Source organism: Neodiprion virginianus, chromosome 3, assembly GCF_021901495.1.
Source record: "Neodiprion virginianus isolate iyNeoVirg1 chromosome 3, iyNeoVirg1.1, whole genome shotgun sequence".
Classification (NCBI taxonomy): domain Eukaryota; kingdom Metazoa; phylum Arthropoda; class Insecta; order Hymenoptera; family Diprionidae; genus Neodiprion; species Neodiprion virginianus.
This window is the reverse complement of record NC_060879.1, coordinates 37750076-37765895: the sequence shown is the minus strand read 5'-3', so window position 1 is coordinate 37765895 and position 15820 is coordinate 37750076. Positions and strand designations below refer to the sequence as shown.

Sequence of the window (15820 nt, the reverse complement as noted above, 5' to 3'; positions counted from 1 at the left end):
TGCAGCTTATCAGTAGTTCATTTATAATGCAATGCGTAAATAATAATAAGTTTCGCAGCGGAATCACACACTTTTACAATTCAGTTCATATGTTATGTTTTCATAGTTCTTCGTCTATTCAACCTCTTGTCAATTATAGGAATATTTGCGAATTGTGAGTGCTGTTTATTTCCCTTAGTTTTAACTCTGCAAAGTCGCACATATAGATAATTTTTGCACAATTTCGTGCAGAGTGTATTTTATGAAGCTGAGCAATTCTCCGATTGTTTAATCAGTTGTTCCTTTTTTTTCAAAGCTTTCCTCTCTTAAATTCATACTGCAAATTATTCAGCGGAATTCTACCATAAACTAATAATTAATCGAAAAAATTCGTGCCTATCGAGACTTATTTGCTCGAGATTGTGCAGACAAATTATATAACGCGTGGAGTTTTTGAAATTTATTTTTTTAACACCCCTGCAACTACACACAAGCAATTAAAAAGTGATACATAAAACTTACTAATTAAGTTTTATGTTATTTATATTCGCATAAAGATAAATTAGTCGAAGTTTAATGAATTGACCGACGCTATGCATTGCGATATCACATTATTTAGATTTTCAATGGCAATAACGTTATATCTTTGTTCGTGTAATTCAATCCCATGACAGTTACACATGTAGGTATCATTTATTCAAGGGTCACAATCAATAACACATAATTTATGCATGATAAAAAATTATAATTATACTTTATACGATGTTCGTATGCGATTAATTGACGACAAATAAAACTTCGAGCACGACCTCAGCTTGATACGGATTGCAATCACTCTTTGTTGTCTACTTTAAAAATCAAAGGATGCACGTCGTTATAACAAAAAAATAATTTCCTTGAATAAATTTTAGTTCAGGAGGCGGAGGTGGAGTCGCGACTCTTGTCGCCTGCGAATTGTTATCCGACGTTCACATGCTCTGCGCATTTCGTACAGAAGGCGGAGAGCTCAAGGGTCTCAGAAAGTACTTAGTGCGGGGTAAAGGGTGGCGATGTTTAGCTGCGTTGCACCTGCTAGGTGTACGAGGACTTTCTTGTGGGAGGGAATTGGTTGCGTTACTTGTTGCACTGTACCCAGTGGCGTTTCAAGAAAGTGATGGTGCAATACCGAAGAATCCCTACATAAAGTTCCACTGCAACAACGACATCGTTGACACTGTGAATATAATACCAAACAAAAAACAGAAACATGTCAAAACGAAGAACAAATCGGAGAGCCATGCGCAACGGAAGAAAGTTAGGAAGCATAGCATGGGGGCGAAGACGTTGTCCCAACAAAAAACCGAGACCAAAGCTTCCATCGAGAATATCAGCAGTGAATCGGAAATGCTTACAGATGGAATTGACCAAGCAAGATCATTGACTTTGAAGATACGATTGAATCCAATGGATTTCGAATATTTCACATCTGTCGTGAGGAGTGACGAGGAAGAAAAATGGGACACTCCCCTTTATCAGCTACCATCCCGCCCGATCAAACGAACCCCTGAATATTTTATCGACGAACGCATAGAAGCCATCTTCAACACTTTCATCAGTCCTTTTGACACCAGTTTACTCATCATCCAGCTTCTCCAAGGGTTGAGGGACTACGATACTCCCGCTGAACAAACGCCCGCTGTTCAGGTGCTAAAATTTGCTCTGGATACTCTCTGGTCTCTGCAGTTCGGGATCGACGGTACAAATTTAACCGGCACCGAATCTGCCTCTTTGAAAGCAGCCGCCGCAAGGTTGATGCTCACAGCACTTGAGCGCGTACTCAGAGCAGATGAGCCGACAACTGCCGTTATCCACAACGGCTTGTTACCTATGACCCTGAGGTTGTTGGAGGATGCTTGTAGCAGGCCGGTATCAGTTATGTTGCCTGAGGAGGGCTCGCTTCTTCAGGAATTCATTTTCGCCACTACTTACGGAATCATTACGTTTTTGTACTGCCTGCTTCATCAGCGAGGAACTACCGAAAAGTTGAAGGGGTTTTTGGAATTGTTTCAACTGTTTACCGAAAGCCAAGATGGTAAAATTGTCGAAAGAACAATCTTGACCATCGTTGGTCTACCGAGTGTTGATCAACAGAGGTCCGTGACAAGAGCGCGGAAGGTTATTGACATGGTCGGTGCCTTGATAAGTGCCTTAAAACGCGTCAGGACGGAACTGTGTCACATGGGACAGTGCCGCAAAAACAAACACAAATCGTGTGTAGATAAAGTTGAAAATCATCATCACTTCGATATTCTAGGGATTGCATACATCGAACGAATCGTTGGCTCGATCACCAAACGAAGCTGCTGCATTTCAACTTTGTTCATGACACTGACATCTTTGTTAAAAGAGTCTCACTTATTTCCGGAAGACTTGCAAGTCAGACTGTTAAAAGTTGCGGCTGCCGCTGGTACGTGTTGTTGCTGTCCTCCAAAGGCCATTTTATCAAGCATCGTTACATTCTTAAAGAAACGGAATTCTCTCACATATGCGCCAGCTGTTGCCCTGCTGGAACGCACTCTGTTCAAAGAACTTGGGGCATACCCAGGACTGGATGTGTGCAACACTTGCAGTAAGCCGACAAACTATTCTTGGGATTTCCTGGAACTTTACACCGAACTTCTGGTACCGGACGATCCGAAAATGTGTTACATCATTATGGCACACTTGCTGAAAGTTACGCCAAACTCGGGCTTTTTTGTACGCCAAGAGTTGCTCTTCAAAGTATTTTATCCAACTTTTCAAATGGCTCTGAAATGGTACGAAACCGAAAACAACAATGTGATGTCGAAGTTCCTGATTCAATCCTGCTTATCAGCTATCGCTAGTTTGATAGTCAATGCACCTATGTGCGAGAGATTCACAGAAATCAATGGACTGGATAAAGTTCTGAAAATTTTACTCGACCCTGCTTTTACTAGGAACGTATGCGCCCTTTTGGAAGTTTCCGTCATAATGGAAATTTGGAAAATTAGTTGCGAAGATCCTGCGGATGTCGACGATCCAGCTAGACCAGCGCTTGTTTCACTGCTCCACTTCCTTGATAAAGAAACGAAGAATTTACTTGATATTTTGGAAAACTATAAGGCATCCAATGACATTATGGAAGACAAAAGCGACGTGATAGTTGGAGCGAATGATGTCAATCCTTTGTCGATTAATGGTGAAAAGGCTGATGAAGTTGAAGAAGCGATGATTCGTATGTCGCATGAGACTGATGTATGTAAGTTAGAATTAGTTAATAACTCGCAAGTTTATTGTGCCACGAAAAAGACTGAAACGAACATCAAGACTGATTGTGAGGATTCGTCGAATTTGATAATAACTGACTTACCTTCACGAGTTGTTGGAAAAGTACGTGTGCATGATTCTACTTATTTAAAGAACAGTTTGAATCAAGCCAGTGCGGTATGGAGGGCTGCAGCGGGAGTGGCATTGTGCAGTCCATTATTTCGAACGGAGCTTTCAAATCATCCTGGGTCTCAACTGTGTATTGAATTATTCAAGAAACTGGCAGTTTGCATTGCATCTGATGAAATAAAAGGTGAGTCGAGGAGCAACAATAACACCGCATAATTGTATTAAAATTCACGAACGACGTAGTCATGATTGTAAAACAAGTTGATGTAATTATTTTCAGAAACTGGTAAATCAGTACACAGATTAATGGAAGCCTTGATAACGTGTTGCCTGACATCTCGATTGGGTAAGTTTATTTTAAACGACGAATCGACGTTACACTGTGATGTAAAACCATCTTTACAATATCAATATCACAGCCTGCAGCTGTGGATTAAAATGAATGTATAATCTTTACAATTGAATACCTTGCAATGAAAATATAGTTCAGTTCTCGAACGCACGTCGCACGAACCGTACCGTCCGATCCGCGTATTTTTCAACAAATTTGTTCTCTGTAGTTTGCACTTGAAAATTTTGTTTCTACTTGTATCCTTGCGTTCTCATTATATTTGAAATGGGTTGTGGCATAGCTGGATGTGACTTGATCAAAGAACTAAGAAGATCATTAATAGACACTGGGATCAAATTAGGACATGGAATAGCAATGCTGGTTGAAGTGTTACTGAGAGTTGCAATGCTGAAACCCACCCCGGAACAGACAATGCCGCAACAAATTCGGCCAAGGGTAAGCCAATTTCTGAATAATTAAGATTATAGTTTTTAAAAGATAATTTCACGCATCTTTGGTCAGAGTGGGATGTTGGATATACATTTTTCCAGCTCCCTACAATGACACTCGATCCATTACCGGATGTTGGTGTAGATGACAGTAGCACCGGAGAATACGTAACTGCGGATGATGGCTATGATGCAGACATTGAAGTACCAGGAAGAACTCCGCAACATTCAACTCCGAAAAAGGCGAACCCTTTAGGCCCCATTGTCGAAGCAAGAGGGTATGCCACAGCACATCCAGCACTATGCTCTTTGGCAGTGGATTTGTTGATCCATTTCAGTGAACAGTGAGTCGTATTTTGAAGAGCTCATCTATTGAACCAGGCGAGGAACTATTCGTTAATCAAATTTAATTTTAACAGAGGTATGGAAGGTGAAAGGGGTGTGATACTAACGGGTGGTTTGAGACGGGTTGCAATAACATGCAGAGAAAGCGTTTCAAGCTGCGCTGCTCTCGCAGCTTCGGGAGCGATAACAAGAATACTTAACGGCTTCAAAGAATCACTGACTAGTAGAACGTCACAATGTCAAGGTAACGAAATACATCTTATCAATAAATAGAGGATTAATTAATGATGAATGATAACTCTTTTACAGTTCAATGGATTTCATTCATTTTCATTCTTTGATGAAAATTTTTTCGTAGAAACAAACATTTCCATTGAGTGTTTTTTTTTTCTTTTTAATGAATTCTCAAAGACTGAATCACATTTCTTTGTCTCTTTCATTGCAGACTTACAACACGCTGTACTCGAAGTGTTTACATTATTGGCAACTCAATCGATTACTCCTATGGAGCTAATCTCTTATCTATCGCTATTCAAAGTCCAATCACCACCATTGTCGCCCTTACTCGAACCTCTCTTTCGATTAGTTCTTGCCGCCAGACCTCAGCCTAATTTTATTTTAGCATTTCCCATACCTGCAGAAGTAACAGCTATGCCGAAAATTCACAATGAAGATGCTAAAAATTTAGAGAAAGCTGAGAATTTAGTGAGCAATTTCAGGAAAGGACACTTGTCTTCCGGAATTTGTAGTCCATGGTCTGTACATGCGGTATGCTTACCTGTTGGACGTGAACTAACTTGGTCAGTCTGGTTACATGGCTTTTCTGCATCCATGTGGCTCAGAGTAGAAAGAGGCTCATCAAGTATAAACAGAAGTGTGGTTATACCTACATCTCCACTGCTGGGATCTGGAAGCGAAAGTCTTTCAGATTGGGGGATTTTGTCAGATAATTGGAGTCGAGAAGGTGATTCTCATTATCATAAAATGGTCGAAACGAATTATTCAATACCTACGGAATCTTTGATGATAATAGGTGCTACCTAAAATCTCGCTGGAATTATTTAAGACTAAATGAATAGTTTTTTCCTCGGATTTACAGTTGTGGCAGGATCTACCTCACCACCTACTCCAACATCGATTATTCACCTGATGTCAATTGGCTATGAATCATTAGTGCTGGAAACTTGGCTTGACCTTCGATCTGGTAGGCAACAAGATTACATTACCTACGGCATCAAGATGTTGAATGCATTACCAAATATATTTTGCCTTATTGATATAATATGATATTAACATCATTTCGTACAGATAAACTCATTTTGCGGCTAACCCGACCTGACGATAAAACGAATCGTACCATTTCGGAAACGTCTATAACAGGCACGTTTCCATCAGGACGATGGCATCATTTGGCATTGAACTGTAAAGATACTGTATTGAACAAACGTAGCGCGGTAGTTGAAGTAGTGCTGTGGATAGATGGGTGGAGAGAAGTGCGAGCACAACTGCCATTCGATGGCTTGTTAGTTAGAAAACCTGGAACAACTTGCATCTTACTAGGTCAAATTGGACCAAACGGAAACGGAGCTTGGTATCTTGGAAATTTGATGATATTCAGGTACATTGCACAGATTGATCTAGTCGCAATTCACATAAATTTGTGGCGGCACCATTGGACTGCACCATCTTCAACACATTTATTTCAGGTATCCTGTATTCACTAGAGACAGAGCTTTGTACTTTGCTAGCCTTGGACCAAATTACACCAGTCTAGCCGAATGCACACTCAATACAGCAAAACCTGATTTTGCACCACTGATAGCATCTGGGGCACTGAACGGTGTTAGAGAATTCAAATTTGGTAAGCAAAACCAAACTTGTAGTACCGGATCAATTTTTGCTAGGACATGTTTAAATTTCCAATTCATTTTCAGAGGGAGGTAAATTTGATACAAGTAGGAGAAAATCGTATGGTGGTACGTATCTAAGACATGCAGTTGAAACTAAAATATCTGACACAGAAATTAACTGGGATGCAGTTATGGACGCCACTAATTCTCATTTGGAAGAATTGCAAGATAACTTACTGTTGAGCTATGAAGCTCAAAATCCTATCATTGTGCATTTGTATCCACAAGCCATTGCCAGTTCTGAAGGTAAGCTGTACAGAGATTGTTGCAACGCAGAATGTCTCATTTACAATATTTCATATGGCTCTTTTCTTTTCATGTCACAGCTGTCGTTGGTAATCTTTTTCCTGGCCAGCCTGGATTCAGAATTATATCAGCACCAGAGCATAGAGTTTCACAACAACCACCACTCTCTGTAGCACCAATTGTAATGACTCGTCTGGAATGTCAGCAATACAGAGGACTCATACCAGCTGCGAGCCTTGTTGGGGGAATACCCATTTTTCTGTACTTATTCGCGAGGGTTCGTTATTTTTTCCTTACAAAGCCAGGCAGGATAACCATTGTTAACCTTGTCTTTATGCAATAGTGCCGATTTTGCAATAGACACTTTATAATGGTCGACTTAATTACAGGTGGTCGAGTTAAATTCTACAGAGGAAGAACAGGCTTTGGCCTTGTCCACTGTTTTGCACTTAGCTCGCAGTGATTCAGAACTGTTGAATCAATATCGATCAGAAGATGGGCCTTCTCTTCTTCTCCGCGTTTTGGAATCACCACGTTGCCATGCAGGAAAGCATATCCTCAAAGCAATGCTAGATGCGGCGTGCGACAGTCCAATTCTGATAAAAGATATTGCAAGTGGAAATCATGCGATATTTCAAAATTGTGAAGCTGTGATAACAGATCCGGAATTGATCAATGGAGCCCTCAGTGCCTGGCGGGCATGGGCTAAATATGACACATTAAATTTTCTGCTACAAGCATTATTGGTCTTGTTAAGAGATCAGCATTCTCAAAGAGAATTTAATGCCACGCAATTGAATAGAGTTGATATTGTCAACACACTTTTAACTTTATGCAAGGTAAGTTTCCCTTTTTACTCCAGTAAAATGTAAAATTGACTGCACCATACATTAACATATAAATCTTAATTCCTGGCAATTTCATCATCTGCAGGAACACTTCATGTATGAAGATCTAGGTGCTTCTTTGGATACAACAGTAGGTACTGCCATCGTTGAATTAGTGCAAGCATTAATGGGAGCGCCACCAGAATTACCGCGTTTAATTGCCATCACAGACTATTTAGTATTGGTACACCAGGCTTCAGAAACATACGTAACACACGCAAAACACAATATCTACTTCCTGCTTCCACCACTGGACGAAAAAAAAACTCCCATGAGAGTGAGCTGCACTGTTAGTTCATCCGATGAATCCATTAACACGGTTGATGCTGGCAAGTTGAATAAGGCTCTGGCTAACATTCAAGTAAGAGTCTCGAAATCAGAATACATCCCACCACGCTTGACAAGTTTTATTGAAAATATTTACCTTGACAGATTCAGAAGGGTAGACCATCAAGAAAAAGAGAACATACGAATGGTCCACAGAGACAGCCCAGTGCAGGTGAAGACTCTGGAATTGCAGCCAGCGATGGATCTACTACTCAACTTCCTGTACGTATGGTTTTGATTTCCAAAGTTCTCAGTGAATACAAGTACAGATGAGACTCGTCATGAAAAATTTCTCTTCAAAGTTTAAGCAGTCCGTATGGACGGATGAAAGGAAAGCTTGTCAAGGAATGGTTTGTGAAGGATTGCTTCTACTGCTGCGGGATGCATTGAGGATGCTACCAGACAATCAAGTTGGTTCAGTATTGAAACACGTGTTGAAACCTGAGTTGTTACTTGTATTAGCTAACAATCCTGATGCCAGAGTTCGTACTGCACTATTAAAGGTATACTGCTATTTACATTATTTGCATTTTTAATGGAATCTCGTATTTATTCTCAATAAGCACATGTACGATTGCCGTTCAACAGCTAATTCAGACTTATCTTGAGCGTGCTAGCGACGAGGAAGTTAACAAGTTTATAAAGCAAAAGTACTTCATGCATTTGGCCAACCAAATCTCCTTGTATCCCGGCAGTGAGTCTCTGGTTATGGCTTTAGAAAGCTTAGCTTTATGTGGTCCAGCAACAGCAGGAATGCCTCCGTTGTTAGCTATGATTTTAAAAGCCTCTGGTACCGACCCAAATATTGCGAGACCCATGGTGTCTTTTGTTACCGATATGGTCACTAAGGTAAGATAAATGATTTTTATGAATTTTAATATACACTTGAAACAGCATATCTGTGAATTTTATAATTCGGGTGTTTCGTGTGTTTCCAACAGAACCCAAATGCACTGCGAGCGCTTTTGGAAATGGGTTTAGCTGAATCGATAATAAGGGCGTTGATCAGTGCTGCACATCGAGGCAGTTCTACATCATTGCTTCACGATTTTCATATTCTACTTGTTGCTATTGCAACAAAATTACTGGAATTACCTGGCACTCATCACATGCAAGCCGTTGTAGATTTGCATTTAATACTCACTCACGTTGAATTGAGAGAACGATCTGAGTGTGGCATCGGTACTATATGTGTATCTGTTGCTAGAGATGCGCAGGTGGCACTATTCGATGGAGAATTAGACACATTGACTGCCAGAGTTTCCTCTCATCACGGCTTCCGTTTACGCAGTACTGCATCGTACCTTGCATCAGGTACATCTAATACTTTTTCTATTATTTCGAAGAATAACCAGTGATTGTTACATCGAGTTTCTTGCAATGAAATGGTGTAAGATCCCAACTACCTTGCTTGTCTTTTCAGTTTTGACCACTTCAAGCGAACAAAGTGACCACGGATCACGTTCCTCAAGTTACGGCAGTTTACAAGGCACTTCAAATACCGTTGTTCGCGAAGCTGGTAAAGGAGAGCTGAGCGAGCGTCTTCGTGCGATCCTGATTCGTGCAGTAGAATTCATTACAACAGCGGATCAGTCACCATCGGCGACTGAATCAGAACTCACCCGGCGATTGTTTGCAACACTTTTACACGGACTAGCAACTCCGAAGGAGAGAAAAAATCCTTGGGGGGGTACCTGGTCATCTAGACCAATTTTAAGAAAAAATACTGCTAGAATTATGGTGTGGTTGTTAGGACCACACCAAAGCAATAACATGAGGGTTTATGCTGTCAGATCCTTGATGGAGGAACCAAACCTCAAAGAAATCTTGACCTCGCTATTGGAAGTACATCCACAGGTAGTCATGAAATGATATTAAAACTGCGGAAGCAACAATGCTATCGAATCAAAATATCGAAGCATCTTTTCAACTCGTGTAATCTAAACTGCACACTGTTTATACCACAGATCGAACATAAATTCACTGTATTTCTGTGGGATCTTTTACAACGGCGCGATGAAATGCCTAGTGCTGATGCCAGAGTGTGCGCTGAGCTTAGAGAAGCTTTGAGTATATGGAATCTCACAAAAAGTATCGATCAAGCTACACCAGGGTTATGGAATGAAGAGCTAACTATGCTCAGACGAGAGTTGATGAGAGACCGTGATTTGTGGATGGAAAACAATGTGTCCGCAATACACAGGCAAGTATTGTTGCACTGGATTTATGAAGCATTTATATTCCCACTAGGAAATATTCGAACTTTTTAGTTTTCTTTTTTTTTTGATTTACCGTAATTGGTGTTTTTTCACAGAATTGGTAACAAATTCGATTCGCTGGCAAAGCAACTGATGGAGGGTGCAATGGCTCTGACAAGGACTGTTGTGAAAGAACAAAATTTAGCACGTAAAATACTTATCAACGAATTGAAACAGTCAAGCGCGATGAAAGCCCAAGCAATGGCCAGATGGCGGGACTTGGCTAAGCGGTTAACGCATGAAAGAGCACCTTGGCATTTTTCAGAAAATTATCCGAGAAGTTGGGAATTGGACCCCACAGAAGGTCCTGCAAGAATTAGAATAAGAATGCAAAGGTGTCATTTGAAAATGAATAAAAGATTTCTAATGCCTGAATGTCAAGACAAACTAGGTATGTCGACTTTAATGAAACTATGTACATTATCGTTTAATTATCCCCATGTTCATTTTTTCACTCAAATGTAGCCAAAATGGAAGAACCTCTGGCTTATTTGCTGACAACAGATCGCCAAGATGTAAACTCAACTACTCTAATCGAAAAACTACACACAACAGAAAGAATTCGCAAAACTGCGCAAGCCAAAGTAGTTACACCTGGGGCAGAATTACGCGGGGAGGCTCTTATAGGGGAAAGCTGCCTCTATTTTGTCCCTGAAAATCCTGACATACCTTTGCACATCGATGTAAGTAAATTCCAAAATAAATTCTCTTTCTTTTCTATTTTTTCATAATATTTTATACAAATTTTCTTAACCCTCGATTCATGTTATTATTCATATTTTAGGTTGCGTTAGGTGGTTTAGATCTCACTATAGCAGGTGGTACAGCCTGGCGACTAGAAGATATTCGTGAATTACACAAACGGAGATATCAATTACAAGAGCGAGCAATTGAGATATTCATCGTTACTGGAAGAACTTACTTATTGGCATTCAACTCTTCCAAGGTATTAATTTTAAAAAATTTCGGTTAGTTATCTTATGGAAGTGCTAAACCATACAAAATGCTGAAATGATAATTATAATAATGATATAGGAAAGAGATGAGTTTGTAGCAGAATTATCTGCCTGCAATTTGCCAAGGAGAATACCTGGGGATGATTTGAGAGAGGCACTAGCTTTGTGGCGTAGTGGTGTATTAACCAACTGGGAATACATTACTCGCTTAAATAAACTTGCTGGCCGATCTTACAATGACTTGATGCAGTATCCAGTATTTCCTTTTGTCTTATCGGATTACTTCAGTGAGAAAATTGATTTGGATGATCCGAAAATCTATAGGTGAGTATCTAATTGACTCCATATGCAATATGGAAATCAAGAGAATATCTTCCCAGCTCTAAGCCACATTTTTTTATTAGGTATTCGAAACTTGCAGAAAATTATTAGTTTGCCACATTAACGTGAAGATTTTTTTCAGAAATTTCAAACGACCGATGGCTGTACAAGATAAAAAAAACGAGCAATACTATATCAATAACTACAATGTGCGTATATTTTCCATAAATTATATGAACATCGAACCTTGAGAACCATCATCATACGTAACCCATACTTATGTTTCAGTATCTGAAACAAGCTCTTATGGAAGGACTGAATCTCATAGCTCTGAATCAAGAACCATTTCATTATGGATCACACTACAGCAATTCGGGAACTGTTCTACATTTTTTGGTCCGGCTTCCACCATTCACAAGCATGTTCCTGTCATATCAAGGTGAGTTTATTATGAATTCATTAAGGATTTTCACTAATATAAGTTCAACGTGGAAAAGACTGGTAGATATATTATATACTTTGATGTAGATAACAACTTTGATATTCCTGATCGAACCTTTCACGCCCTGGCTACTACATGGAGATTAACAAGCTGCGATTCTACAACAGATGTGAAAGAACTTATCCCTGAATTCTTTTATTTGCCCGAGTTTCTACTTAATTCGGAAGGTATATGTTTTGTTACCTATACTGCATATTTTTTTTACTAGATGTTTTGCAATTCTTCAATGTGGTAATTTTTATATTACAAACGTCTAATAATAACGAAAAACATATGCATACGACCTGTTTAATATTTTCATTGTAGGATTCAATTTTGGTGTACGTCAAAATGGTAACACAGTTGGTGATGTAGAACTACCACCATGGTGTGGTGGTGATGCTCGCCTTTTCATACTAGCGCACAGGGCTGCACTGGAAGCTGAGCTTGTTAGGGAAGTCTTACCATTTTGGATAGATCTTGTTTTCGGATTTCGACAAACTGGACGACCTGCAGTGGAAGCTATTAACGTCTTTCATCCAGCTGTAAGTTTGCAGGCTTTTTTTTTGTAACATACCTTGACCCAATTACAGTTGAGTAAAAAAAATTATTTCAGACATACTACGGATTCAATGTCGAGCAAATAGCAGATCCCTTGGAACGCCAAGCATGGGAAACTATGGTGCGAACTTACGGACAAACGCCTGCACAGTTGTTCAGAACTGCACATCCTTTAGCAATTCAAAATCTCGGGACATCTTCACCATCTGCCAGTATTCCCCCAGTTATACAAGGAGTTACAGGTATAATGAAACGAAAGTTCTAGCTACTCTTGTGTCAACATCTTTGTTATTTCAATTTTTCTTAAAGGGATAAAGTGGGGCAACTACGTTGGTGCCCCAGGCAATGAGCCTGTTCTATGCTGGAAGCATAAACACAGGTCTCCGTTTGTCTACCTAGTTCCACTCTCAACCGGTGATGTTTTTGGACTGCCAAATTTGACAGTTTTATTACTTGGCTACAGTAAGGAGAAAGGTCTGCCCATACAAGCTTTCTCGACTATTTTTTAAAATATAACCCTATTGTTGTGCATACTGATAACCAATGTTCAATAGGTGCCAATATGTTGAGCAGCGCATCAGTACTAGGAGCTGCATTAGCATCATGGACTGGTACTGATGGAATTGCAAGACTGAAATCCAAGAAAGAACAGCCACCGAGACCTTTATTGAGATCATCTGGTTTAGATCCGGTGAGAGGATTTTGTAAGATGATTCACCAACGAATAACTAAATTTAGAAGATTGAAAATAAGTAATATTCAACATTTTCTTTCAGATAACTATTTTGGCATCAGTTCCCGACTGTGGGCAGCTTTGGGCAGGCCATTTATCTGGTAGAATTAGTGTATATAGTTATTCAGTGGGAACTACTGGTAAAATACAGTTCAGCTTGTCGCCAGCATCATCTTTATTGGCACACAGATGTGCGGTAACTGCGATTGCATTGTCAAGAGCATTCAGTATAGCAGTGTCAAGTGACAACGAAGGTGTTGTTGTTATTTGGGATTTGAATAGGTCAGATACTTATTACCTGCAAGTATCGAAGCCTTTATTTATTAATTTTTTTACTGCTTCACTATTTCGTGAAAACCATTTTACCAAGGGGAAGATTATTGTAACACATCCGTCTAATTAAAATGGTTTTTTTAATGCAGCCTGTCATACGTCAGATCTATACAGTCGGAGCACTGTTATCCGGTTAGTTTGCTGTCGATTAGCGAAACATTGGGGGACATAGCGATTGTGTTCAATGTTTTGACTATAAACGAGGATGCTGTAACCAGCAATACTTCGGAATTGAGCGTCTATACAATAAACGCACGTCCAGTTGGTACGATAGTATCCAGAAGGCGAATGACGGCGTTATGCTACAGCAATGCTCCTGAAGGTGTTTCAGTCAATGTCATTGCAACAGGTTTAGATAACGGAGTAATACGGTAGGCCTATTCTCAACTAATATTTCAGGAATTCTATCAACAATAGTAAATCTAACACATGACTCGTCATTTCTTTAGACTGTGGAGCAGCTGGGACCTACGATTAGTCAGAGAAATTGTAAATAGTGGTACAGGATACGGTGCTATAATCGCATTAGCATGGGCTTTGGATCAGCACCATTTATATGCAGCAGCTGAAGATTCTACAGTTTTAATTTGGGAAGGCATACGCCGCCTGAGTAATGGAACACCAAAATTCGTGAACTTATCCTCACTTTAGGTTCCTTTCAAGTTAGTTCTAGCGTGCTTAGAGAATGAATAAAATATTTTTTTTATGATGCTATAATAATCCCCGAGTGTAAATACTGATATTATTATCTGTTTAGGTCTATAGTCACTGTATCCCAGTTTTAGTTGTGAAGTGTGAATGGAATATATGTATGACAGAAATATTTTTGTCGAACTGGTCTGCTGTGTAATTTGAGAAGCAACATACATGGTTATACATTTATTAGATTTTTTTAATAAAATTTTTGTAACATTTTAAAATACACTTCCAATGTTTTGTAAAAATTTTGCTGTCGCAATATCTCCAAAGAACAAACTTATAGAATCTAAATTGATCTCAAATATTATTGAGACAAGGTTCTATCATTTCAAATAAAGGATAATATTTTCCAGTACGTCTTGCGATCTGCTCCGCATTATCGCCACTGGAATTCACTAAATGTGGATTAGTATTGTAATGCAGAAGTAGCAGCTGCAGTGCTGGAGAATTGTGAGAACTTGCACTTGCCAAATGAAGAGGCGTTTGATCTCCTTTTGATTTAGCATTTATATCAGCTCCATTAGCTATCAGCACAGCTGCGCAATCAACATGATTCCAACAACACGCGGAATGCAGCGGCTCCCAGCCGTCATTGGTCTTAGCATCAATTTTTGCTCCAGTTTCAAGCAAGTACTATTGAAAAGTAAAATGTAAATGTAAAAGTGACAACATTTTGTCGAACTGTATATTTAAAGAACCTTTGATTGATGTTTATCAGTTCTTTCTACAAACCTCGACAACATCTACGTGATTTCCGTAGCAGGCTCTGTGAAGAGGAGTATAACCATCATGGTCTGTGGCATGGATTAAACTAGGATCTCTGATAACCAGCTGTCTGATCATTTCTAAATCACCATTTTCAGCTGCTTCTAGGATGGCTTTACTGTCTGGTTCTGTGCAACAGGGTTTTAGATGTTTCGAGCTTTCATGAGGGTAATTTATGCGGATATTTTTTTCCAGTTTAAATCGAATTTACCATAAAAAATTGTAAATTTGTTTATGGCAAAAAAAAAATTTATCCTCAGAGAACAGTACATTTTCTAACCTCTTGCGTTTCGGTCCTCTTCAATACCGTCATCGTCATCTTCCCAGGCACTTACTTGCATTCGCTCACTGCGTGGCTGACTCAAAATTTTGTCGCGAATTGCCTCCAAATCCGTAATCTGGTCGTCCTCTTCTTCGGATGACATTTTTACAACCATTAACAGTTTCGCAAAATACAGTTGGCAGACGATTCCGTTTTAATATAATGGATGAAATACTGGGGGGAATATTTGAAACAGCATTGAGATTAGAAGTAGTATTAACAGTTCGGAAAAATAAGATACATGGGCACCCGAGATAGAAATAAGCCAGAAGAAAGTCTCTTCAAGGCAAGAAAAGCATAAATATTGTAAGGAAAACGCTTTGAACAGAATTTAATTTTTACGGCTTGCACATGTGCGTAGGGTTTTCTTATAAAGTTGTGAAATTTAGGGAAAAACATCCGAAGAGCTTGCCCTTTATTTGAAAACCCTTCTTCTTCTTACGCACATGTGCACAAATCTTTTTTGGACGCCGAACTATCCCGAGTTGCGGAGTTATACGCTGGTCTCACTTCGTTACCCC

General features: G+C 39.5%; 2 protein-coding genes across 4 annotated transcripts in view; one reads left to right on the top strand and one right to left on the bottom strand.

Annotated features, from left to right (window-relative positions):
- Positions 1-14458, top strand: part of LOC124301316 (lysosomal-trafficking regulator) — a 27008-nt gene extending 12550 nt beyond the window's left edge. The window contains exons 4-36 of one of the 3 annotated variants that reach the window (XM_046756207.1): positions 891-3559; positions 3656-3721; positions 4008-4162; positions 4258-4499; positions 4575-4744; positions 4946-5464; positions 5600-5704; positions 5809-6118; positions 6207-6361; positions 6435-6656; positions 6737-6933; positions 7046-7495; positions 7590-7904; positions 7976-8092; positions 8173-8373; positions 8459-8719; positions 8812-9184; positions 9294-9727; positions 9838-10073; positions 10185-10519; positions 10594-10811; positions 10913-11074; positions 11164-11408; positions 11548-11614; positions 11694-11844; positions 11934-12074; positions 12214-12431; positions 12503-12689; positions 12757-12921; positions 13002-13138; positions 13224-13462; positions 13603-13884; positions 13963-14458. In XM_046756207.1, the coding sequence (XP_046612163.1) occupies positions 891-3559; positions 3656-3721; positions 4008-4162; positions 4258-4499; positions 4575-4744; positions 4946-5464; positions 5600-5704; positions 5809-6118; positions 6207-6361; positions 6435-6656; positions 6737-6933; positions 7046-7495; positions 7590-7904; positions 7976-8092; positions 8173-8373; positions 8459-8719; positions 8812-9184; positions 9294-9727; positions 9838-10073; positions 10185-10519; positions 10594-10811; positions 10913-11074; positions 11164-11408; positions 11548-11614; positions 11694-11844; positions 11934-12074; positions 12214-12431; positions 12503-12689; positions 12757-12921; positions 13002-13138; positions 13224-13462; positions 13603-13884; positions 13963-14164 (9946 nt within the window). In that variant the 3' untranslated portion in view covers positions 14165-14458. Of the gene's footprint in view, positions 1-890; positions 3560-3655; positions 3722-4007; positions 4163-4257; positions 4500-4574; positions 4745-4945; positions 5465-5599; positions 5705-5808; positions 6119-6206; positions 6362-6434; positions 6657-6736; positions 6934-7045; positions 7496-7589; positions 7905-7975; positions 8093-8172; positions 8374-8458; positions 8720-8811; positions 9185-9293; positions 9728-9837; positions 10074-10184; positions 10520-10593; positions 10812-10912; positions 11075-11163; positions 11409-11547; positions 11615-11693; positions 11845-11933; positions 12075-12213; positions 12432-12502; positions 12690-12756; positions 12922-13001; positions 13139-13223; positions 13481-13602; positions 13885-13962 lie in introns of all 3 variants that reach the window. The other 2 variants (XM_046756206.1, XM_046756208.1) reach the window with 2 other exon arrangements.
- LOC124301322 (ankyrin repeat domain-containing protein 49-like) lies at positions 14378-15820 on the bottom strand. The gene is made up of 3 exons (XM_046756215.1): positions 15258-15820; positions 14945-15105; positions 14378-14845 (listed from the first exon to the last, which is right to left on the bottom strand). The coding sequence occupies exons 1-3, from the start codon at positions 15412-15414 to the stop codon at positions 14510-14512; spliced, it is 654 nt and encodes a 217-aa protein (XP_046612171.1). The 5' UTR covers positions 15415-15820; the 3' UTR covers positions 14378-14509.

Bases quoted from the DNA above. Each gene is read 5' to 3' on its own strand.
- LOC124301322 (XM_046756215.1), bottom strand. From the start codon at position 15,414: ATGGTTGTAAAAATGTCATCCGAAGAAGAGGACGACCAGATTACGGAT. The intron at 15,106-15,257 runs GTTAGAAAATGT...CCTGTTGCACAG, and splicing joins AGAGGACCGAAACGCAAGAG to AACCAGACAGTAAAGCCATC. The intron at 14,846-14,944 runs GTTTGTAGAAAG...ACTTTTCAATAG, and splicing joins ATCACGTAGATGTTGTCGAG to TACTTGCTTGAAACTGGAGC.